At 52.1% G+C, this 23,222-nt stretch overlaps 3 protein-coding genes and 1 long non-coding RNA gene across 4 annotated transcripts in view; 2 read left to right on the plus strand and 2 right to left on the minus strand.

Moving 5' to 3' along the window:
- The window catches only part of LGALS2 (galectin 2), a 346,473-nt gene that overhangs the window by 242,025 nt on the left and 81,226 nt on the right, over positions 1–23,222 (plus strand). The window lies entirely within an intron of this gene.
- On the minus strand, positions 483–7,786 carry NOL12 (nucleolar protein 12). The gene is made up of 6 exons (XM_084750175.1): positions 7,603–7,786; positions 5,318–5,423; positions 4,206–4,254; positions 3,594–3,736; positions 1,134–1,231; positions 483–899 (listed from the first exon to the last, which is right to left on the minus strand). The coding sequence occupies exons 1-6, from the start codon at positions 7,686–7,688 to the stop codon at positions 731–733; spliced, it is 651 nt and encodes a 216-aa protein (XP_084606301.1). The 5' UTR covers positions 7,689–7,786; the 3' UTR covers positions 483–730.
- Positions 13,311–16,692, minus strand: LGALS1 (galectin 1). Its single transcript, XM_084749266.1, has 4 exons — positions 16,536–16,692; positions 15,214–15,293; positions 13,720–13,891; positions 13,311–13,508 (listed from the first exon to the last, which is right to left on the minus strand). Exons 1-4 carry the CDS (start codon positions 16,542–16,544, stop codon positions 13,362–13,364), a joined length of 408 nt encoding a protein of 135 aa, XP_084605392.1. The 5' UTR covers positions 16,545–16,692; the 3' UTR covers positions 13,311–13,361.
- LOC311579061 lies at positions 16,518–21,631 on the plus strand. Its single transcript, XR_014773039.1, has 3 exons — positions 16,518–16,656; positions 21,267–21,351; positions 21,497–21,631. It is a non-coding gene; the product is annotated as an uncharacterized lncRNA (long non-coding RNA).

Below are 23,222 nucleotides of genomic sequence, written 5' to 3' on the forward strand. Positions count from 1 at the left end.
GAGCTGAATACCAGAATCTCCTGGAGAGGCAGGCCCATCTGAGACACCAAACATATGCAGTCACTGTTCTCAAGCAGAGGGCAGTGAAGGAGGGAGGAGCTGAGGCCAGGCCAGGCCAGCTCCCAGCAAAGGGCCCAGCTGAGTTTTCCACCCCCAAATGTGGCCTTTTGACCCTGGCCCTGAATCGATACCTCCCAATAGCCAGTCCAAGATAGCCTGAAACTCCTTATGTAGCTGACAATGACCTTGAATTAAGTCCCCCGCCTCAGCCTCCTCGATGGAGCATAGCTGGCCAGAGCTCTGGATTCTATACGGGACATGTTGGTCTTCAGCTATGACTAGGGGACCCTACAACATGACCTTATAATATCCTCAGGAAAACGTGGAGGTGAAAGATGGACCCCTGGCCATTCCCACCGTGCTGGAAGTCAACATTTGGTACATGACATCAAAGCCAGGACAAACCACAAGCATAGACGAGAGGATGTCAAAGATCTGTTGAGCACCAGGCAGATGTACATTTGTGAAGGAACCCCGACACTCCTGGAGCCCAGGCGCTCAGAAGTTCATTCCCTCTGGGCTCAACCACAGGGTGGTTCCCGAGCAAGGATGACCCCAGGCTGGAGAAGTCCCGATTTCAGGCTTAGGCTGCAGTTAACCCTCAGGATAGCTGGATTATAGGGACAGCCCAGGACTCTGGCTGAGAACCCACAGGCTGCTGCTTGAGGCCTCACTCCCCACTGTGCCTGGCTTTTCCAGTCATCCGGCGACGGCGCTGGGTCTTGCTGGTCCGAGTAGCACTTGGGGGTTTCTTGGTGGAATCCTGGGCCCGATGAGGGTGTTTCCTCTTGACCTTCTTCCGACTGTGTGCATGCAGTGTGGCTGTGAGGGAGGAGATGCTGTGGGGAAAGTGGAGGCTGCTGAGGCCAGGGCCTTGCTTACCCTCAAGACTTGGGCAATGGTGGGAGGCCGGGATTCACAGACGGGAAGCTGGGACGAGCTCCAAACACATTTTACTCTCAGCCTGGTCTGGATCCACAGAGCCTGACAGCCTCTCCCTCAGGGTGCTCCCACATGCCCAGCCACGAGTGCCAGACAGGACTGGGATCCTGTAACTACAAGCCAGAACTCACCGCTGAGATAGCAGGGGATCTTTGGACTTCCTGGGCAAGGCTTTTGTTGGCTTCTCCGAGGATGACACTTCCTCCTGGGATTCATCCTGGTCCCCTTGCTGGAGATAGAAAGGACAGGGACCCTGAGCAGTGCTGGCTTTCACACGGAAGTCTGACCAGCTACCTTAAAAGGCCTGAGCAGGGCTCAGAAAAGGCTCTGGGCAGAAGTGCATCACGTGTGCCTGTCCTGTTTAGTTTTACTGTCAACTTGACACATCCAGTCATCCCAGAGAAGTCTCAACTGAGAAACTGCCTAGATCAGGTGGTCTATGGGCAAGGCCCAGCCCACACTGGTTGATACCATTCCCCAGGCACATGGTCCTGGGCTGTATAAAGAGGCTAAGCATGGACCAGTGAGCAAGTCAGAGTGAGGGAGCACCATTTCTCCATAGGTTCTGTCCTGACTCCTTTCTATGATGAACTGTGTGTGACCTAGAAGTACAAGATAAATAGACTCTTTACTTCCTAAGCTGTTTTTGGTCATAGTGTGGTTGACCATACCAGCAGAAAAGAAATTAGGACATTGGCTGAGAACTGGAGTGACAAAGGACAGCCTGTTTCCAAGCATTTACCAATTGCAGCATCAGCAAAATGGCAGCGAGACACACTGTGCCAGGCCTTACAGGAAGACAAGCATAAAGCAGATAAGTGGCAGGCGGTCAGTCCGAGTGTGGCTCTTCAGATGGATAGACTTCACCTCCCTGTGTGCTTCAGTGACTGCGTGGAATCTTCCTTTCTGTTTTATGATGTTGGAGATTGGACCTCGGGTCTCACATGCAGGGCAGGCTGCATCCTCAGCCCAAAATGCACTTTAGACTGTAACTCCCTGGGTAGTTGGAGTTGACCAGCTGCATGATGACAAATAAAACATCTGGAAGGAAATACTGTGTCTGGTTTGAACATAGACTCTTGCTTTTTTAAAAACTGTTTTAGACTTTAAAATCTATTTTATGTGCATTAATATATTGCTTGCATGTATATCTGTGACCATGCATGCCTGGTGCTTGCAGAGGCCAGGAAAGGTGGCAGATGAGGTACAACTGGAATTACAGAGGTTGTGAGCCTCCATGGGAACTGAATCTGGGTCTTGTGTGTTCTTAACCACTGAGCCATCTCCCCAGGACCCAGACTCATGCTATATTCTTTGAACACTGCAGTGTAACAACCTAGGCAGCACTCACAGGATATTCAGATTGTGTGTGTGTGTGTGTGCGCGCGCGTGCACACAGGAGGTCAGAGGATAAACTGTGGGGGCCAGTTCTCTCCTCCCACCATGTGCTGTTCCAGAGTGGCAGCGTCTTTACCCCTAAGCTATCTTGCTGGTCTGGCATTAAGGTTTCTTTTTTCTTTCTTTCTTTTTTCTTTTTTGTTTTTCGAGACAGGGTTTCTCTGTGTAGCCTTGACTATCTTGGACTCACTTTGTAGACCGGGCTAGCCTCGAACTTACAGCGATCTGCCTGCCTCTGACTCCAAGTACTGGGATTAAAGGCATGCGCCACCACCGCCTGGCTTTTTTTTTTTTTTAAACAGGGTTTCTCTGTATAGTCCTGAAACTCACTCTGTAGACCAGGCTGGTCTCAAACTCACAGAGGTCCGCCTGCCTTCACATTCCAAGTGCAGAGATTAAAGGTGTACATCACTACCGCCCAGCTAAGCCTTCAGTTTTCTAAGTAACTCAGAGATGATTTACAGGACAATGGAGGACATGCACAGGTTCCATGCAAGTATGACAGCATGTTCAGCAAGTTCAAAAGACTTGAACATTTGGAGATCTGAAGGGACCCTGATCTAGAGATTCCTACGTGAGCCACAGTCGCAGTTTCAAGCGGAGCAGATGTGTTGTTTCTGGGATGCTGTTGATGTTTTCAATTATTATTTTTTTAAAGATTTATTTATTATATATACAACATTCTGCTTGCATGTGTGGCTGCTCACCAGAAGAGGGCATAAGATCTCATTATAGATGGTTGTGAGCCACATGTGGTGGCTGGGAATTGAACTCAGGGCCTCTGGAAGAACAGACAATGCTCTTAACCTCTGAGCCATCTCTCCAGCCCGTTTTCAATTATTGAACAAGTTACTGAAGACATATAATCCATGTTATAAACTCACTGCCCCCCCACACACACACATCAGTGTGCTGCTTGTCACGCAAGAGTTAGTCTGCTGAGCACTTACTATAGCTGGCTCAGTGCCCAGGGCCTCACAGGGCCTCATCCCTGCATCCTCACAGTTACTCGGGTAACCACACCCAGGCAGGTCTACCATGGCAACTCAACTGACTGATGGGCTGAGCTGTGCAAGAAAGCTGCCAGGGCCACACTTCCCATAGGAGACCTTGACATGGACCAGCACTGAGCAGCCTCCACAAGCCCATCTACCCCTAAAGCCCTTCTTTCCCAGGGCCGCACTGGGACTTACCTCAGGCAGGGGCAGACCTAGCAGCCGGGCCCCTGAGAGGTCCAGGTCACTGATGGTGGTCACGGTGACTGTGTGATTTGGGTGGTCATACTGCACCGACTCTGTCTTTGCTGTCACCAGCCGCTCCAGCTCATCTGCCTCCTCTGCAAGGTGGGCACAGAGCAGTTCTCAGGCCTGGCTCAGTCCAGGCTCCCTCCTAGCCCTGGGGGATGGGGACTGGCACACAGTATGATTTCTAGAGCCGGGCATACTTTCCTGGTACCTCCCCCTGGCCCTCCCTTTCTTCCTGAATCTACAGAGTCCCATGCACAGGTGAGAGCTGGAGATGAGCCTCTCATTCCTTTGTGCTCCAGCTCGTCCCTGCTTTGGAGAAACAGTGACAGCAGAGCTGTTCCATCCTCAGCCTCAGTTTACCATGTGGTTTGGGTCTCCTGGTCTTTGATCCACTTGTACTTAGACCGCCCTTGGCCCCTACATCACCACCAAGATCTCTATAGCCAAGGAAACGACGCTCTCCACAGCGTTCTCCCTGTTCCCTCTTGTCCCCACCAGGGGACACAGAAGCCCAGGCTCACTGGATGCTCTCCACGTAAGGCCTAGGTGAGGACTTACCTAGTGCCTCCTCTCTTTCTGCCAGCATCTTCAGGTACTCCTGGTGCCGCTGAAGCCAAATGGAAAGATGTGATGGTGTTAAGTTTTTGTTTTGTTTTGTTTTTTGGTTGGTGTGTGTGTGTGTATATGTGTGTGTGTGTGTGTGTGTGTGTGTGTGTGTTTATATTTATTATTTAAGCAATATTTGGCCTGCATGTAAGCCAGCAGGCCAGTAGAGGGCATCAGATCTCATTATAGATGGTTGTGAGCCACCATGTGGCTGCCGGAACCTGAACTCAGAACCTGTGGAAGATCAGTCAGTGCTCTTAACGTCTGAGCCATCTCTCCAGTCCCCCATGGTGTTAACTGCTAACCTGACAGATTTAGGATGGCCTGGGAGATGGGGCTCTAAGCATACCCACGGGATATTATCTTGAGTTTTGTTCATTGAGGTGGGAAGACCTGCCCACTATGGGTGGCGACATGCCCCTGGCTGGAATCCTGGACTATGTGATTGGAGACAGGGAGCTGAGGGGCAGCATGGGTTCATCACTCTGCTTTCTGACTTGCAGAGGTGATGGGACCAGCTGCTTCAAGCTCCTGCCATCTTCACTCTTCTGCCATGACAGACCGTGGCCTTGGACTGATCCAGAATAAGCCCTTTCTCCTTTTTTTTTTTTTTTTTTTTTTTTTTTTGAGACAGGGTTTCTGTGTGTAGCCTTGGCCATCCTGGACTCACTTTGTAGACCAGGCTGGCCTCGAATTCACAGCGATCCGCCTGCCTCTGCCTCCCGAGTGCTGGGATTAAAGGCGTGCACCACCACGCCCGGCAAGCCCTTTCTCCCTTAAATTGCTTTTTTCAAGAGTATTTATCATGGTCACAGAAAAAGACGCTAAGGCAGAAATGAACACAGTGAGAATGGCCAGTCGCTCCACACCAGGCAACAGGCCTGCTCACTTCCATGGTGTGAGACCACGGTTCACAGAGCAAATTCAAGAGGAGCCTCGTCCTTCACACACCCACAGTCTACTTGTGTGAACAGCTCCAAGCACACCCACTGCTCCCCATAGCTGCCCCCCCACTGGGAGCTGACCTCCCAGCCAATCCCACCTGACCCCACCCTGCCACAAACCTCTTCCCGGAGCTTCTTCTGCTCCTGCTTCAGCTTCTGTCTTATCTCTTCAATGGCCGCCTTCTTGCGCTCCACCTTCCGCTTGTGGAAGCCTGTCAGGTATTCTCTGCAGGAAAGAAGCAGGGAGAAGCAGCAGAGTCAGGAGGAGGAGGAGAAGGAGACAGACAGACAGACAGACAGACAGACAGACAGACAGACAGACACACACACACACATACACACACACACACACACACACACACACACACACACACACACACACACGGGCCCTAGAGAAACTCCCAGTGCCGTGTAAGTGCCAGCTCCATCCTACCCACTAACCCATTTTACACTCTCAACAGCCCGTCTTTATTTTAAAGATAGGGACACTGAGGAAGAGACTAGGGTACTCAGCCAAGGTCATGGATAACATCGTAATTCCTCATTTGATGACAGGGGTGCCTTATGAGAAGTGAGTTGCTAGTCCTGGCTGGCCCATCAGTGTATACGTACATAATCCTGGGTGGTATAACCTACCACACCTATGCTGCAAGCCACAGTCTCATTACACGCTCCCTCACTGACGGAAACACAATGTGAGGAGGATGCTTGCTGCCTTTCCCCGGGCTTCACACGCACCTGCGGCACCTGGGTTTCTTGTCCCTTGGTAGGCAAACACACGAGGCCAGGTGGCCGACACAGAGAGCTGGCTATGCTTCCACACTGGCAAACTTGACTTTGTATGAGTCACTTCTGGTAGGGCTTTCTTTTTTTTTTTTTTTTTCTTTTCTTTTTGGTTTTTTGAGACAGGGTTTTTCTGTGCAGTCTTGGCTGTCCTGGACTTGATTTGTAGACTGAGCTGGCCTCGAATTTACAGAGACCCACCTGCCTCTGCTGCCTCCCAAGTGCTGGCATTAAAGGTGTGCGCCACCACACAAGGCTTTCTGGTAGGGGTTTTTTGGTTTTTGGTTTGTTTTTTTTTTTGGTTTTTCGAGACAGGGTTTCTCTGTGTAGCCCTGGCTGTCCTAGACTCACTTTGTAGACCAGGCTGGCCTCGAACTCACAGTGATCCACCTGCCTCTGCCTCCCGAGTGCTGGGAATATAGGTGTGCGCCACCACGCCCAGCTCTGGTAGGGTTTTCTAATAACACCTTCACCCAGACCCCAAAACACTCTCACTGAGCTAACCAACACCCAGTCCTCAGCGACACCTGAGCCCTGAGCACACCTGAAGGGTAGGACCTAGGAGTGCCTCCACCTTGCTGACTCTTGCTTCCTCGCCCTATCTGATATCCGCCCTGTTTCTGGTTTTGATTTTTTTGTTGGTCTGGACAGTTAAACTTAGTGCCTTGTTCATGCTGGGCAAGTACTCTAATAACTTAGTTTACATCGATTTAGAGACAGGGACTCGATAAACTGCCCAAAAGCCCACACTTTTTTGAACTTTGTGTCCTGGACAGGGTTTGACTTGCACTCTTCCTGCCTCAGCATCCCGGATGGCTAACATTACAGGTCTGCACCACCAGGCCTGGAAAATACAGTTTCATTTGGTGCCCTGAGCTAAGGTTTTTGTTTTGAGACCGGGTCTCTCTGTGTTAGCCTTGGCTGCCCGCTACTTGCTTTGTAGACCAGGCTGGCCTGCCTCTGCCTCCCCAGTGCTGGGATTAAAGGTGTGCACCACCACGCCCGGCTGAGCTAGGGTTTTTGCAGACCTACCACAACAGTGGTTCTCAATCGTCCTTTAATACAGTTTTTCATATTGTAGTGGCCCCCAACCATAAAACTGTTTTTGTTGCTACTTCATAACTGCAATTTTGCTACTGTTATTAATCGTAATGTAAATATCTGTTTTCTGATAGTCTTGGGAGACCTCTGTGAAAAGGTTGTTCCAGCCCAAAAGGGTCGCTACCCACAGGTAGAGAACCATGTCACTACATTGTGTCATTTATCCAGGATGACACCAAACCGCAAAAGTGCAACCTCTGGGTCTGAACTGGAACACACTCTGATGAATGAATGAATGAATGCATGCATGCATGCATGCACCAACGAACGGCCGGCAGCCGGCTGTGTGCCGAGAACACGGATCCGGGTGGACTCGGATGGTCCAAGGAACAGCTCGGCACGAGGGGAGAGCGGCCACTCTATCCCACCCGGGGCGCGGGGGGGGGGGGGGAGCGGAATGCAAGCTTCAGTCACATCCAGGGGCGGAGCCGGAAGAGCCCTCTGCGTGAGCCTGCACGCGGTGCGCCTGGCGTGCCTCTCCGGGTAACTCGACCTGAATCCAGTTTGACCCTGCCACTCACCGCCGCTTCTCTTCATCGAAATTGAGGACGAGCCGGGGCCGCCGGTCATCTCCATCTCGCTTCTTCTTCTTCTTGTTGCGTCCCATAACACGAAAAATTCCGGCAGCGTGGCTCCCTCTGGCCTACAACAGTTCCGAGTGTAGTAGCAGTTTCAGATTTCCGAGTGGGCACACGTTGTGGCTTTGTTCCACAGTTCCGCCTATTTGGCTCCGCCTTTTAAAGGAGCCTCCCATCCGGTCTCAAGGTTTTGATTCAGGTCTTCTGAGTGATTCTTCCAGAATGACTTCAGTGAGAACTAGGCTCCCGATTCCATGATCTAGCCTGATCCGAACAGGCCTTTAATATGGAGTTATTCATGAATGGCCCCAAACTACTGATCTTAATTGAGTTCTGATGTCAACTCTGATGATTTCCATGAACGAGGGAAACTGCCTGTATTCAAACACTGGTGCTCATATACAAACCGTGTGGCCTTGAAGCAATTGCTTGTTTACCTTTTTTTTTTTTTAAGATTTATTTATTTTGTGTATATGAATACACTATGTTCATGTACACCAGAAGAGGGCACCAGATCCTATTACAAATGGTTGTGAGCAACCATGTGGTTGCTGGGAGTTGAACTCTGGACCTCCAAAGAACAGTCAGTGCTCTTAACCACTGAGCTATCTCTTTAGCCCCCTCCCCTCCTGTTTTTTTTAGGTGAAAAGTATTCAGGCCGGGGTGATGGCTCAAGATGTTAAAAGTACTGACTGTGCTGGGCAAGTGGTGCCCACCTTTAATCCCAGCAGTCAGGGAGGCAGAGGCAGGCCGATGGATGTGAGTTCAAGGGCAGCCTGGTCTACAAACTGAGTCCAGGACAGCCAATGCTAAACAGAGAAACCCTGTCTCGGACGGGGGGATAAGAGCACTGGAGGACTGGAGAGATGGCTCAGCAGTTAAGAGCACTGTCTGCTCTTCTAAAGGTCCTGAGTTCAATTCCAAGCAACCACATGGTGGCTCACAACCATCTATAATGTGATCTGATGTGATCTTCTGTATTGCAGGTGTACATGCAGGCAGAGCACTGTATACATAATAAATAAATAAATCTTTAAAAAAAAAAAGAAAGAAAGAAAGAAAGAAAGAAAGAAAGAAAAAGAAAAAAGAAAGGTAGGACTGTGATGATGATTTTTGTAAGGAGCCTCACTTACAGTAGGCATGACACCTGATGAATGTCAGATTCTTCCTACAGGGGTCCCCCACTTGGAGGTCCCATGTTGGATGCTAAGAAGAAGTTCTCTTCAAAGTGTGGGTCCCCAAACTGAGCGTAGTGACACAAGCCTGTAATCCTAGCAAGTGCAGCTAGGAGGAGCAGGAGTTCAAGGACATCCTCTGATATATAGAAATTTGGAGTCCAGCCTGGACTACTTGAGACTCTGTCTAAAGAAAAAGGCTTTGGGGGCCTAGACAAATGTGTCTCTGAGTGGTCACTTCTGCTCCCCTAGGGCCAAACCATCTTGCCACCCTTGTATTCATTTCCCCTCTGCGTAGAGGCGTTGTCACCCAGAGAGCTGAGAGCTGCCTTCTGCTGCCAGCCTGCCACCTACTGTCCCCCACTCCCTGGGATTATGGACTAAACAGAAGTCAGTCTGCGTCTCTTGTCAGCCCCTTCTCAGACTCCCCACCTCTGTGGATCTTTTGCTTGATGCCTTCGGGGCTGAGGCTGTGGCTTGTGTATTCCCTCCCCTTCCCTTCCCTTCCCTTTCTTTTCTTTTTTTTTGTTGTTTTGAGACAGCATTTCTCTGTGTAGTCTTGGCTGTCTTAGACTCGCTTTGTAGACCAGGCTGGCCTTGAACTCACAGAGACCCACCTGCCTCTGCCTCTCGAGTGCTAGGATTAAAGGCATGTGCCTCCACGCCAGCTTGGTTTTGTTTTTTGTTTTGTTTTGTTTTTTCTTTATTTTTTTGAGACAGAGTTTCTCTGGGTAGCTCTGGCTGTCCTGGACTCACTTTGTAGACCAGGCTGGCCTCGAACTCACAGAGACCCACCTGCCACTGCCTCCCGAGTGTGCCACCACTGTCCCTCGATCCAGCAACAGCTGTGGGGCCTGCAGGGCCTGAGGAGGCCATGGCAACTCCCCTGGCAGAATGAAATATGCCACCCTGGGGCAGCACTGCTGTTCCACACACTACTCACATGGGCTAGATTTCCTCTTGCAATTATTTTTGCATTTACTGTAATGTAATCACTGCCAGAGGCAGCAGGAAATGGCACACGGAGAAAGATCGAAAACAAGAGTGGGAGCTTGTTAGTCAGCTATTTTTACACGCTGTCTAGAGGGCTGACCCCTCTCTCACTGAGAAAGCTCAGTCAGCTGCAGCCTGAGGATACACAGTTGAGAGCAGGCCTGTCAGAAGGCTCAGGTATTTAAGGTCATCCTTGGCTGTACAGTGTGCTGGAGGCCTGCTGGGCAGAGGCGGGTGTCTGTGCTCAGGTCAGCACCATGGTTTATGTATAGTCTTATCTACTTTTCTAGAACAGTTTACTAGGCTCCTGGGAAACACTGAGTCTTTTTTTTTTTTTTTACATTTGTGTTTTGTCTCCACATATGTCTGTGAGAGGGTGAACATTTCAGAAACTGGAGTTACAGACAGTTGTGAACTGCTTTGTGGGTGCTGGGATTTGAACCCCAGTCCTTTGGAAGAGCAGCCAGTGCTCTTAACCACTGAACCACCGTTCCAGCCCCAAAACACTGAGTCTTTTTTCTTGTTGTTGTTGTTTGTTTGTTTGTTTGTTTTCTAGACAGGGTTTCTCTGTGTAGTGGTCCTACCTGTCCTGGAACTCTTTTTGTAGACCAGGCTAGCCTCTGCCTCCCAAGTGCTAGGATGAGAGGCATGTGCCCACCACATCCAGCCTAAAACACTGAGTCTCAAACGGATGAGGGCAACAAGCATTTTCAGAGGCCCCCACCAGGTCCCGGGTACCACACATCACTACACACCACCTGGGCGAATCTCACAACCACACAGAGGAGACACCACTCACCATTAACTCAATTTGACAGAAGAGTTGGCTGAGCCAAAAAGATGCTGTGTAACGGGTTCAAGAACACAAGCCGGACGGTGGTTGGTGGCACACGCCTTTAGTCCCAGCACTTGGGGGGCAGAGACAGGAGAATCTCTGTGTGTTAGAGGCCAGCCTGGTCTACAAAGTGAGTCCAGGACAGCCAAGGCTACACAGAGAGACCTTGTCTTGGGAAGAAAAAAAAACACACACACACAAAGCACTGAAGCTGCATTCAAACTAGAGTCCCTCTGATTCCATGCCCGGTGGCCTCTCTCCTCTACCTCAGGGCTTTCTCCTCTGCTATATTGTCACCCCTTGTACCTAGTGCTTAGCTCCTGTGGGGAGACTCCTACGGTCAATTGCGAAGTCAGCCCTTAGAACATTTTCTTAGAGGCCCAGCAGAGGGCGTCTCCTCCACGGCCACATTTGGAGGTCTCAGAAAAGCGTGGTGGTGGGGTGTGGCTCATGGGAGCCCAAGTCATGTGTATTCCATTCTCTTTGGCCTTCCCTTATGGGTACCCTCCTTCCTGGATCCACCAACATGAAAACGTCATCCTGCAATGAGCGGGGAAACAGGCTGAGGGATGCAAGCGACCCTACCAGTTGTGTGCCAGATCTCTCTCTCTCTCTCTCTCTCTCTCTCTCTCTCTCTCTCTCTCTCTCTCTCTCTCTCTCTCTCTCTCTCACACACACACACACACACACACACACACAGCCTCAGGATATTATACCCCGTATTGGAGAGTTTGAATGCGCCTAATGAGATTCACATTTGAAGCCTTCCAGAACCTTGGCTTAGTTCCAGCAGCTGTTTCCTGGGAAGTGGGAGTGGTGGCAATGGTGTGGGGTGGATGGATGAAGGTGGGCCGACCTGTGGGTGGGCTGCAGTGACGAACAGCGCCATCCACCGGCCACAGTTAGGAACAGCACCACAAAGGGACAGAACCTGGCTGGTGTGGGTGGGCCAGGCATCTGCCTCTGGAAACCAGGATTGGCAGGCCTGTCTGTTCCCACCAGCCCAGTGAGCTACCTGCCCTCCAGTAGACCTGCTGGTGGACCTTCCCATCAGCCTCCCCACCCCACTTCTTGCCCCATTGACTCTGGGGCCCTCTCAGAGCCCACAATCACATTAAAGGCCCTCCACCTCAGCCCAGGTTTCCATTGTTAGGGAGGCAACCTGTCAAGTGCCGTCAGTGGCTTCTAGCCTAATTGTTCACTGCCTTTGGGTTCCACAGCACAAATCGTGTGGCCGAGGATCATAAAGCTAGGGAGCTTGCTTGCCTGTGTGCTCAGCTGCTGAGAAGTCATTTTGCCCCTCAGAGTCTATTTCCTCCCCTTCACATTGGTAGGCATAAAAAGAAAGGGTAAGAGACAGGAGGCCAGAAACTACCCACAGGGCATTGACCATGAGGTACCCAGCAGCAGGCCTTGGTGTTCTCCAATAAAATCTCTTTAACTCCAAAACAACCCTCCTGCAAGATGTGTATTATCCCCCATGCATAAAATAATAAACTGACAGCCAAACTCTGGGCAGAGCACTGAGAGTCATATGGAAGAGTGGGGGGGGGGGGAACAGAAGGATCCAGAGGGGACATGAGCTCCACAGGAGACCATCAAAGCCAACCAACCTGGACCCAGGGGCGGCCTGCACAAACTGATGCACCAGCCAAGGACAACGCATGCAGAGAACCCCCTGTCCAGATGTAGCTGACAGACAGTTCACTCATTCTTCATGTGGATTCCCTAGTTAGGGGAGCAGGGAGGGACCACCTCTGACATGGACTCTGGTGCCTGAGATTTGATCACTTCTCCTTGGCTGGGCGGCCTTGTGGAGCCACGGAGGAAGAAGATGCAGGCTATCCTAATGAGATCTGATGGGGGGGAGGGGAGGGGAGAGGAAGGGAGGGTGGGAACGGGAGGATATGAGTGAGGGGGTAACAAGAAACAGAGGCTCAGAGAGATCAAGGAACCCAGGTTATAGCCTCTTGGGTTTTTTTTTTTTTTTTTTTTTTTTTTTTTTTGCTTTTTGTTTTTTTTGGATTTTTCAAGACAGGGTTTCTCTGTGTAGCCTTGGCTGTCCTGGACTCGCATTGTAGACCAGGCTGGCCTCGAACTCATTGGGATCCACCTGCCTCTGCCTCCCGAGCGCTGGGATTGCTTATAGCCTCTTATCTAAATCAAAGAGTCCCCCACTCTACATGAGGCCTTGCTATGTTGCCCAAGCTCGCCCTAAGGGGTCTTCTTGCCTCCACCTCCCAGGTAGTTAGGAGTATAAGGCTGCACAACTAGTCCCGGCTGCCTCCACCATGTAGCCCAGCTTGGCTTGAACACAGCTATCTGCCTGCCCTCGCCGCCTAAATCTCAAGTATGTGCCACTATGCCCAGTGGCTTTCTGGCCCTTGTGAGGACAGATGAGGTCCTGTTGTTCATCCCTTCACCTCCCACTGTTCTGTCCCTGTCATGGTGGGACTGGTTCACACCCTGTGGTCACCAAGCTCTCTATGTACTGGGTCCTGCTTTGCCTGGAGAACACATGGGAAGAGGAGAGGCCCCCGGGACCAAGAGGGACACACGGAGGAGTGAATGGAAGTGGATATGGACCCATCCTGGGAAGGAGCCCTCACACAGAATATATGCAAACACTCTCACAGGAAGGGCTGGGATATGGGGAGCAGAGGCAGCTGCCTTTATTGAGGGGTATGGGCTGGCTGGCTTTACTCAAAGGCCACACACTTGATCTTGAAGTCGCCATCTGCCGCCAGATAGTTGATGGCCTCCATGTTGAGACGGTTGGGGAACTTAAACTCATGGCCATCTGGCAGCTTAACGGTCAGGTCAGCCTGGTCAAAGGTGATGCACACCTGGTGGGTGGAGAAGAACAGTGAGCTGGGCTCTGGACCAGCTCAGAGCCCAGGTGACAGCCCCTACGCAGGCAAGGTCCATTAGGTTCAGAGAGGGATGACACTCCCTGGTCATCACACAGCCAGGAAGGTCAGCTTGTCTTTGACCACGTTGTCCAGCCCACCCAGGGCCCAGCCCCGCCCCGCCCCGCCCCACCCCAGTCCTGCCCACCTCCACGATGCTTCCAGGCTGGAAAGGGAAGGCAGGCTCCCGGTGTTCGGTCCCCCAGGCTCCACCATCCTTGCTGTTGCACACAATGGTGTTGGAGTCCCCGTGGGCGTTGAAGCGGGGGTTGAAGTGTAGGCACAGGTTGTTGCTGTCCTTCCCCAGGTTCAGCACAAAGCTATGGAGTGACACGGGAGCTTTTAGCCATGGTGGCTAGTTCTGCACCCAAAGCAGCACGCTGAGAAACTGCAGCAGCTGCAGCAACAGCTGCTGGCCATTAACGCACCTTGATGAAACTCGGCCGACAGGAAGTCTAGGAATTCTAATTCTGGCCTGACTGTGTGAGCTCAGCTAGACTCTGCTGAGCTACAATTTCTTTCGTGTGTGTGTGTGTGTGTGTGTGTGTGTGTGTGTGTGTGTGTTGCCCAGTAGGGATCTCTCTCCCAGACATTGATTGGTGTTAGTCCCTTTGGTCAAGGGGGGGTGGACAACAGGGACACGGGGTGGGGGATGGAGGGTGGGGCACAGGACTCTCCACGTGGTGTCCTGTCTGCCTTGTGTATCTGAGTCCCTGGTGCCCAGCACAGAGCACGGCACACTACAGATATTCCATCCCTGTGGAGCAAAAGAGCAAAAATAATAAAACTGGGTTTGTAGCATGGAGCCTGGTAGCAGTTCTTGCCACGAGGTCTGGTAGGAAGAACGAGAGAGGACCCTGGCGCTTACTAACGTCGACAGACAGACAGCCACCGCCGCCACCTCGATGGATCTGGCACTGGCTTTCTCCACCACACCACAACCTTCCTCTGGGTTTATTAGGAAACCCAGACTCTTATGGGTGTGGAGTATGGAGGAGGTGCACACTTTTAGTCCCAGCACTGGGGAGGCAGAGATATGTAGGTCTCCGTGGACCCCAGCTTGGTCGACAGAGTAAGTTCCATGCTAGCCAGGGGCACATAGTGAGACTCGGTCTCCCGAGAAGAAAAGAAAAAAAAAGCCTCCGGAGCTTGGGTGACTGCTCCAAGGTCACATGGCTGCTGAGAAAATAAGCAGTGGGGCTATATGAATGGGGGAAAGCACTGGAAAAAAAAAAGACAGAGTCCCGCAGGGCCCCCCCCCCCCCGGGCCTCCCCTTCCCTCCCCTCCCCTCCCCTCCCCTCCCCTTGCAAGGCAGCAGGCACGTGGGTGACCCCTCCCTCATTGTCTTTCCCTACCCCAGGCGGAAGGGGAGGGCGCAAGCTGAGGTAGCTGTTGAGACAGCAGCTGGTTTAGTTTAAGAAACTCCAGCCCAGATAAAAGGGGCAGGAGGAGGGGGAGACCACGGTGAGGCCGACCAGACCCAGCTAGGAAGTGACTCACCCAGAAAACGCAGCATCTGCAGCTGAGCATTAACCCGCTGAGGGCAGTGGAGAAGCGGCTCTGGCCAGCCACGCCCATGCCAGCATTGGGACCTAGGTCTGCGAACCCCGCCCTTGCCCGTTGTCGTCAACCCTTTCTCACCTCTTGGCGTCGGGGGCCACCTCGCCCCGAACTCGGAGACACTCCCCAGGTTTGAGATTCAGGTTGCTGGCAACCAGACCCTGTGTAGACAAGGCCACCCAGTTGCGTTTAGGGTCGAATTAGGAAGGCATGGCCTGAGCTATCTGCAGTGGCCTGGGGTGTGGGAATAGGGTCATACTCAGCCAGGGTACCCTGACCAGCACTAGGAGAAGCCCAAGATGGAGTGGACAGGATAGCATGTAAGTTCTAGTCTTGAATGTCCTCGTGGTCGGGGAAAGTCCCCATTGCCCAATGGGTGTGCTAGTTTTAAAACTTGTGGCTGTCCTGCAGGACAGGCCCCCATCATGAGCTTGGGGATCTGAACTTAAGAGTGGAGGGGAAGATGGAGTGTGACCTCCTAAATCCTCATTTAGCTGGTGGGCAGGACTAGGCAACCACTCGCCCAAGGTCCAGCTGAATAAAAATGTCTGGTCCTCTGGGAGAGAGAGAAAGCAGCACGGAACTCTCTAGTTCCCTCCAAGGCTCTGCACAGAGGCACGCAGAGGAGTGGAGGGGCTGAGCGGGGTGGGGTGGCTCTGCGGGAGAGCAAAGCCAGAAAGCGGTATATTATGGACCCAAGACCTACATGGGCATTGCCGGGCCCCTGCCTGGCTGGGTGTACAGGAGTGCATTTAGGAGGTGAGGGTTTCCTTTGACATTTGAACCCTGTCCCTGAGGGCAGGCTTGTGTGTCTGTCTGTGTGCATGCAGCTCCCTCGACCCCCACCTGATCCACATACACTGAATAGCTTGCAGCCTTTCTCAGACCCAGGAGGTTTTTTGTTTTTTTGTTTTTTTAAAGAATTTTCTGGAGCAGAGGGTGACTGACTGGGCCCTGGCCCTGTGACTGGGGACAGCTGCAGAGGGGGAGGGGTCAGGAGACTCTGGAGTGGAGGAGAGGGAAACAGTGAGAGGCCTTGGCCTAAATGTCCCCCCCCCTCCGCCCCACTCCTTTCCCCCTCCCCGGGTGGCCACACCCTTCCCACTCCCACTTCTCAGAAAACTGCAAAAGCAGCAGAAAATTGAACCTTGCAAGACTTAAGTATGCTGCCAGAACTCGGAGAAATCCGGAACATTCTTAAGCCAGAGAGGCTGAAGGCTTTGGGGGGAGGGCACTATGACAGCCACCCCATTTTACAGATGAAGCCAATGAGAGTCAGAGGAAGACACCTGTGCAAGGCCGGACAGCTGGAACTGGAAGCAATTCCCAAACTGGCTACTCTCCTGCACCCATCTGACTGAGCTCAATCCTATAGACCCTAGAGTAGAGGGTCCCGCACTCACACAGGCCATGACTGAAGTCAAGAGAAGATTCCGACGACCTTCTGAACCAGTTGTCTGAAGACTCCACCCGAGACAGGGGCCTCAGGCCCGGCTCCTGACCCTTTTAACTGGACCAGACCCGGTGAGTCCCACCCCCTCCCCCAAGCTCAGCCAATTGGGTGTCAGGCCAGGGATGGGGGCCACCAGAGGCGGAGTCAATGGAATATAAATTAATTTTTAGAGCAGAGGTGACCAGTCAGAGAGGAGAGCTCCCTTCCTAAGTCCCTCCCCCCAGGGTCCAAGTGCCACCTCTTAGTCTTCTCCATCCTCCAACTAAAAAAAGATTTGTGCTGTGGCAGAGATTGGGGAAGCCAGTGGAAAAATAGTTTAAGGATGAGTTAGGCTCAAGAGTTGGCGGGAAGGGGCCTGGGGCCAGCAGGCAGAGAGCCCCTGCGGGCCCGTGCAGCTGGGGGTAGGGTGGGGGGGAGAGTGGCTTATGCCTGGAGAGAATTAGAGTGAGGCGGGGTGGGGGGTGGGGGTGGGGGATGTGAGGGTTTGGGGGGCGGGGAGGGGGCAAAGTGAGTGGGGGGCGAGACGGGACTAGAAGAGGCTGCCGCCTAGCAGGCCAGGGTGTGGCTCGGGCTGTGGCCTCTGCGGAGGGCTGAGGAGGACCACAAAGCACAGGCCCCGCCCGGGCTTTCCCCGGAAGCAGAGACTGTGGCTACAGTTCAGTGCTGTTCACTAGGGCTAAAGAAAGACTGGGCCGGGTGCCAGGCCTGAGGCTGGTGTCCTTGGCTCATACCTTGGACTTCACCCCGCTGCAGGGCCTGCAGAGAGTTCTAAGTGCCCTGGCTCTGACATCCCAGTGCCTGAGACACAGGCCTCAGACGCAGCCTAGGGTGTGCCAACTCTGCACTGTTGGCCTCATCCTCACTTTTGGAAACCAGACATGCCCATCCCTTCCCATTCATTTAGCAGATTTTTTTTTTCTAAGCACCTACTAAGTGTCTAGCCCTGGGCTGGCCTGAGTGGGTTTGAAGGTAAGCCCTGCCCAGTCCCTTCCCCCCCACCCCCTAAACCCCCAACTCCACCCCACCCCACCCCCACCCCTACCCCACTCCCGCTCTCTCTCAGAATCCACAGTTTGGAAATAATCTGACCATGAGCTGAATTAAGAAATAAGAGCTTGCCAGGTGGTGGTAGCGCAGGCTTTTAATCCCAGCACTCGGGAGGCAGAGGCAGGCAGATCGCTGTGAGTTCGAGGCCAGCCTGGTCTATAAAGCGAGTCCAGGACAGCCAAGGCTAATACAGAGAAACTCTGTCTCCAAAACAAAACAAAACAAAAACAACAACAACAACAACAACAAAAAGAAAGAAAGAAAGAAAGAAAGAAAGAAAGCTTGTTGGCTCTGGGGAAAGCATAGACACCACTTTGGTGGGATGGAGCCTGGGATAGGATGCAGGCTCTTGAAGGACCCAGCGTCTTTGAGATGAGAAGCCTTGGAACAAGCCGCCTAGTGTGTAGGAGGAAGATGTTCGTTGAGGATCATGAAGGGCCTTTGTGGGCCAGATAAAGAGTTTCAGTGTTGCTTCACCCGAGGATTCTGGGGGAGCTACGGATAGTCAGGAGATGAGGGGAGACTTAGGGAGGCTCCCTGAGCAGAGAGGAGCTCTGTGGTAAAACAGGCACTTTGAAGCTGCTCTTGCCAAAATGCCTGGATTCCTCCTGTGGCCCAAAAGTTCATTAAAAGGATGAGCCTGGGCCCCGGGCGGTGGTGGTGATGGCCTTTAACCCCAGCACTTGGGAGGCAGAGGTAGGTGGATCTCTATGAGTTCGAGGCCAGCCTGGTCTACAAAGTAAGTTCCAGGACAGCCAGGGCTACACAGAGTAACCCTCTCGGAAAACAAAAACAAACAAACAAACAAACAAAAAAAGATGAGCCTGCCCTCTGTGTTCATCTTTTATTTGTCTCCTTTACTTTGCCTCAGACTTCTGCCTTCCTGACCTACCCCATCATCCCTCTAAGCCAAAGGCAAAGAGAAAAGTCACAGTCTCAAACCTGCAGTCACCATGGAGTCTAGAAAGAGCAAAGGTGCTGGATGTGGTGGCGCATGCTTTTAATCCCATCCCAGTACTCGGGAGGCAGAGGCAGGTGGATTGCTGTGAGTTCGAGGCCAGCCTGGTCTACAAAGTGAGTCCAGGACAGCCAAGACTACACAGAAAAATGCTAGGGGGAGGGGAGAGAACAAAGGCTTGCAGGACAGCCCCTCCCCACATGAGGGCAAGTGTTCTTGCGGTGACTCTGCACACCCAGGAGGAGGAGAAGTGACCCTCCCCTGAGAACCCACATGTCCCCTTATGCAACAGGACTTCTTTGAGCCATCTTGCAGGTCCCGTCCGTTCAAGTATGCATACCTCTTGCTACCTGCCCCATTCTTCCAATATTCAAACTTAAAATGCATGGTGGATCATGCCTGTAATGCCAGCACTTGGGAAGCTGAGGCAGGAGGATTAGGTATTTGAGGCCACCATTGGCTACATGAGACCCTGGCTCAGCAAAATTAACAGTTAGCGGTGGGGCAGTGGTGGCACACACCTTTAATCCCAGCACTTGGGATGAAGATCCACAAGTGGATCTCTGTGAGTTCGAGGCCAGCCTGGCCTACAGAGCAAAGTTCCAGGACAGCCAGGGCTATACAGATAAACTTGTCTTAAAAAAAAAAAAAATTAAAAACCCAGCTAAAACAGCAACAATTTCCCCCCAAACTCAATACACATCAGTACCCCTAAAACAGACTTGGGGTTACTGAATCCCTTCATCTGTTCCCCTTCCTGGTGAGTCCACATTGAATAAATCCTTCTGTGTCTTTAGTTTTAGTTTTTGTGCCCCCCCCCCCAGACAGGGTTTCTCTTTGTAGGCTTGGCTGTCCTGGACTCTCTTTGTAAACCAGGCTGACCTTGAACAGTGATCCACCCGCCTCTGCCTCCCAAATTCTGGGATTAAAGGCGTGCACCACCACACCCGCTCCCTTCTGTGTTTTTTTACAGACTCTTTCGAGACTACAGTCTCATGCAGTACAGCCTGGCCTTGAACTTGTTATGCCAAGGATGACCTTGAACCTCTGATCCTCCAGGTCCTGCCTCTCAAGTACTGGAATTTGAGGCCTGAGACACCATCGTGCCTGGTCTATTCTCTCTCTCTCTCTTTTTTTTTTTTCCGAGACAGGGTTTCTCTGTGTAGCCTTGGCTGTCCTAGACTCGCTTTGTAGACCAGGCTGGCCTCGAACTCAGTGATCCGCCTGCCTCTGCCTCCCAAGTGCTGGGATTAAAGGCTGTGCGCCACCACGCCCAGCGTCCTGGTCTATGTCTTGTTCAGGACTGAACCAGGCCTTTGTGCTTGCTAAGCGAGCATTCCACCAACTGCTTGTCTGTTTAATTGGTGCAGAGGCCACGTCCCTTGTGTTGGCTGCCAGAGCCCCCTTCCTACCCTAAAATCCCTGGGTAGTTAGAAGGGTGTTCAGCTCACACTGGGGCATCAGGTGGGGAGGGCAATGGGGAGTCCATGTTGCTAGTCTCCTTCCTGAAACCGCCATCTTGGAAGAGGGAATGAAACTTTGGAACCCTGAGTCCCATCTGGAGGTGTGGCCAGCGGTCCTTCCCCTACCCAGCCTTCCCCTCCCAGGCTCATCACTAGCCCCTTCTTCCAGATGCCGATGGGCGGAGAGGGAAGCAAGCCTGTAGGGTACAGGGAGATGCTATCAGGTCTGGAGTGAGGCTGGGCTGCCCCATCTCCATCCCCAGCCTCAAGCAGCCCCAAGGAAACTAACCTCTCTTCACTCTTTCCTGCGGGGGGGGGGGGGGTCCTCAGACTTCGGCCGCAGGGAGGGACTGTCAGGACCATGCCCAGTGTCCCCACCTTTCCTTATACGTGCTCCTTTGCTATATCAGGTACAGGCACCACATGAGGCAGAGTTCCAGGTAGTGGAGCAGAGGTGAGGCAGGCAGTTACTAGTTCAACTCAGGCTCTGGTTGCTCAGGGCTCCCAGAGCTGCCTCTCTCCCTCCCTGCCAGGTCATGACCTGCCTAGGTAGGAGACCTGCACCAGGGACCCTCCTCTGTAGGTGCTGGTGGCCCAGGCTGGCCTTGGAGGACTGTGGTATGAGGCCAGTCTCCTGACTCAGGCTCCGCCTCCAGCCCTGCTAGTCAGTCTCTCCATTTTCAACGGTATGTGTTATGGTCTGCTTTCCTGCCTAGGGGTAATGTAGCCCAGGACTCACGCCTGTGGCACTTCATAGGTGACCTTTCCCCCAACCCCAAGGAGCTCATGGAGGTTTTTGTTTTGACACAGTCTTAATCTGTAGCCGAGGCTGGTCTGGAAGCTGAAGCAGTCCTGCCTAAGATAACAGGTGTGAGTCACCATGCCTAGCTGAGCTCAGGTTTCATAGTCCCCTTGTCCCCCCTTTTAAGGTTACCTGTCCCCTTGTCCCCCGTTTTAAGGTTACCTTTCTCCTCCTTTGGTGTCTGACAGACCCTCTCCTGGTTCTTTCCCACCTGAGCTGTGGTACATACGGGAGTTGCCTGATGCTAATCTCCCCTGTAACAGGCACTATGGTTTTTAAGGCAGGGCAGGAAGAGATGAAAGTCCCTTCTGTGTGTTCCTCCTGGTGGTGGCACCCACTTATCTGTCAGGCCCAGTGCCCGGCGCCTTGCTTTCACAGCCTATCTCATTTGAGCATATCATCTCTCCGCAGTGTCTGCCGACCTGGTGAACCTCTGCCCAGGGAACAGCAGCTATGGCCAAATCCCAAGCAGAGGCCAGATGAGCAGCAGAGGCAGGCAAGGATTTGGGGGAATGCAGTCCAGGGCCTCGGTTATTCTGAATAGTGTTCTGGAAAGTTCATTATGTCAATTATTCCTGGCTGAGTTGAGGGTCGCAGGTATTGAGTTTAAAAAAATGTTTTCTCCCTCTTTTTTCCTTAAGGCCAAAGCCCAGTCCTGGGAATTCTTCCTCAGGCTCAAGTCCTGTGGCAGCCAGCAGAGTCTTCTGGAATTCTGACCTGCAGCCTAGCCCTTGGATCTTGGCTTAGCTTGTCCATACAGGTCCCAGCCAGCAAGGCTCTTCCTGGCCCTCTAGCTCCTGCCCGGTCCTGACACTCTGTACCAACTACAGCCAGCACTGGCAGCGAGCCATGGAACACATGGGTACCATCCCCAGCATTCACCAAGCTGGCCCCAACACTGAGTCCTTGAAGTCAGAGCAGGGAGGGACCCTAGGGATGGCGTGCCAGACCTGCTCCCCCACATCTTATGATGCAGTTTAAGGATGAGGAAACCAGAGAGGGAGGGAGGGCACTTGGCTGTGCTCTCGCAGGGAGCTAAGGCTGAGGAGAACAGCACAGGCCTGGGTACCTGGACTTTGAATGCTAATTCATGAAGGGTAGGAGGGCAGTGTGTGTGTGTGTGTGTGTGTGTGTGTGTGTGTGTGTGTGTGTGTGTGTGTGTGTGCCCCAACTCCAGGTACTGTCTGCTAGCTTGTACTGGTACCCCTTTTTACCTCCCCCACTGCACCTCCTTGCTGCTGCCCACTATCCCACATTTCCAGGGAGCCACCTTTCTCATCCAGTTCATTTCCCATCGGGGTCTGTCCTCTTCTGATCACAAGCTCCAACCTCCAGGGCTCGGGCCTGAGTCCTTTATATGCTTTTTTACTTTGAAACTTGTATTGGATCAGTTAACTTATCTCACAGCGCTGACAAAACACCCAACAAAAGCAACGTTAAGGAAGGAAGGGCTTGTTCTGGCTCACGGTTCAAGGGTACACAGTCCCTCATGTCAGGAAGGGCGTAGTGGCAGGTGTGTGGGGCAGCTGGTCACATTGTGTGTGCATTCATGAAGAAGAGAGAGATGAATAATGGCTTTCATCTCACTTTCTTCTTTTTTTCCCAGCTCATGGGATGGTGCCACCCACTCTCAGGATGGGACTTGCTTTATCAGTTGGACTTCTCTGCAAACATGCTCACAGGGATGCCCAGAGATGTGTCTCCTGCATGCTTTTAAGCCCAGACAAGGTGACAGTGAGGATGATCCACCACAATCCATTTCTTGTCAACTTGACACTCGCATGCTTCACTTTAATACACAACACTCCACCTCTGGCCCCAAATTCTCAAATTTGTCTCTTGTAAAATTTTTTGCTGAAAGAAACTCTTTTTTTTTTTTCCTGAGAGACTGGAAAGATGGCTCAGAGGTTAAGGGCACTGACTGTTCTTCCAAAGGTCTTGAGTTCAATTCCCAGCAACCACATGGTGGCTTGTAACCATCTATAATGAGATCTGGTGCCTTCTTCTGGCCTGCAGATAAACATGCAGGCAGAGTGCTGTATACATAATAAACAAATCTTTTAATTTTTATTTTTATTTTGCCAGGTGTGGTGGTGCATGCCTTTAATCCCAGCATTTGGGTGGCAGAGGTAGACAGATCACTGTGAGTTCCAGGCCAGCCTGGTCTTCAAAGGGAGTCCAGGACAGCCAAGGCTACACAGAAAAACCCTGTCTCAAACACCAAAAAGTAAAAATAAGTCTTATAGAATTTAGAAAACAAGTTCTTTCCAGTATACAATGGTAAACATTCCCATCCCCAAAGGGAAGAATGGGATCAGAAACAAGACTGAAAAGCCATCAGAAGAAATACCAAACCCTGCAGCTTCC

The sequence above is a fragment of the Acomys minous genome, assembly GCF_964271855.1.
Source record: "Acomys minous genome assembly, chromosome: 12".
NCBI lineage: Eukaryota > Metazoa > Chordata > Mammalia > Rodentia > Muridae > Acomys > Acomys minous.

What these genes read in the sequence shown, in the direction of transcription:
- NOL12 (XM_084750175.1), bottom strand. Translation starts at nt 7,688, where the DNA reads ATGGGACGCAACAAGAAGAAGAAGAAGCGAGATGGAGATGACCGGCGG. An exon ending in TTCGATGAAGAGAAGCGGCG is followed by an intron (nt 5,424 to 7,602) that starts GTGAGTGGCAGG and finishes TCTTTCCTGCAG; the next exon opens with AGAATACCTGACAGGCTTCC. An exon ending in AGAAAGAGAGGAGGCACTAG is followed by an intron (nt 3,737 to 4,205) that starts GTAAGTCCTCAC and finishes CCCACCTTGCAG; the next exon opens with AGGAGGCAGATGAGCTGGAG.
- LGALS1 (XM_084749266.1), bottom strand. An exon ending in GTGGCCCCCGACGCCAAGAG is followed by an intron (nt 13,892 to 15,213) that starts GTGAGAAAGGGT and finishes GTCACTCCATAG; the next exon opens with CTTTGTGCTGAACCTGGGGA. An exon ending in AGCCTGGAAGCATCGTGGAG is followed by an intron (nt 13,509 to 13,719) that starts GTGGGCAGGACT and finishes TCCACCCACCAG; the next exon opens with GTGTGCATCACCTTTGACCA.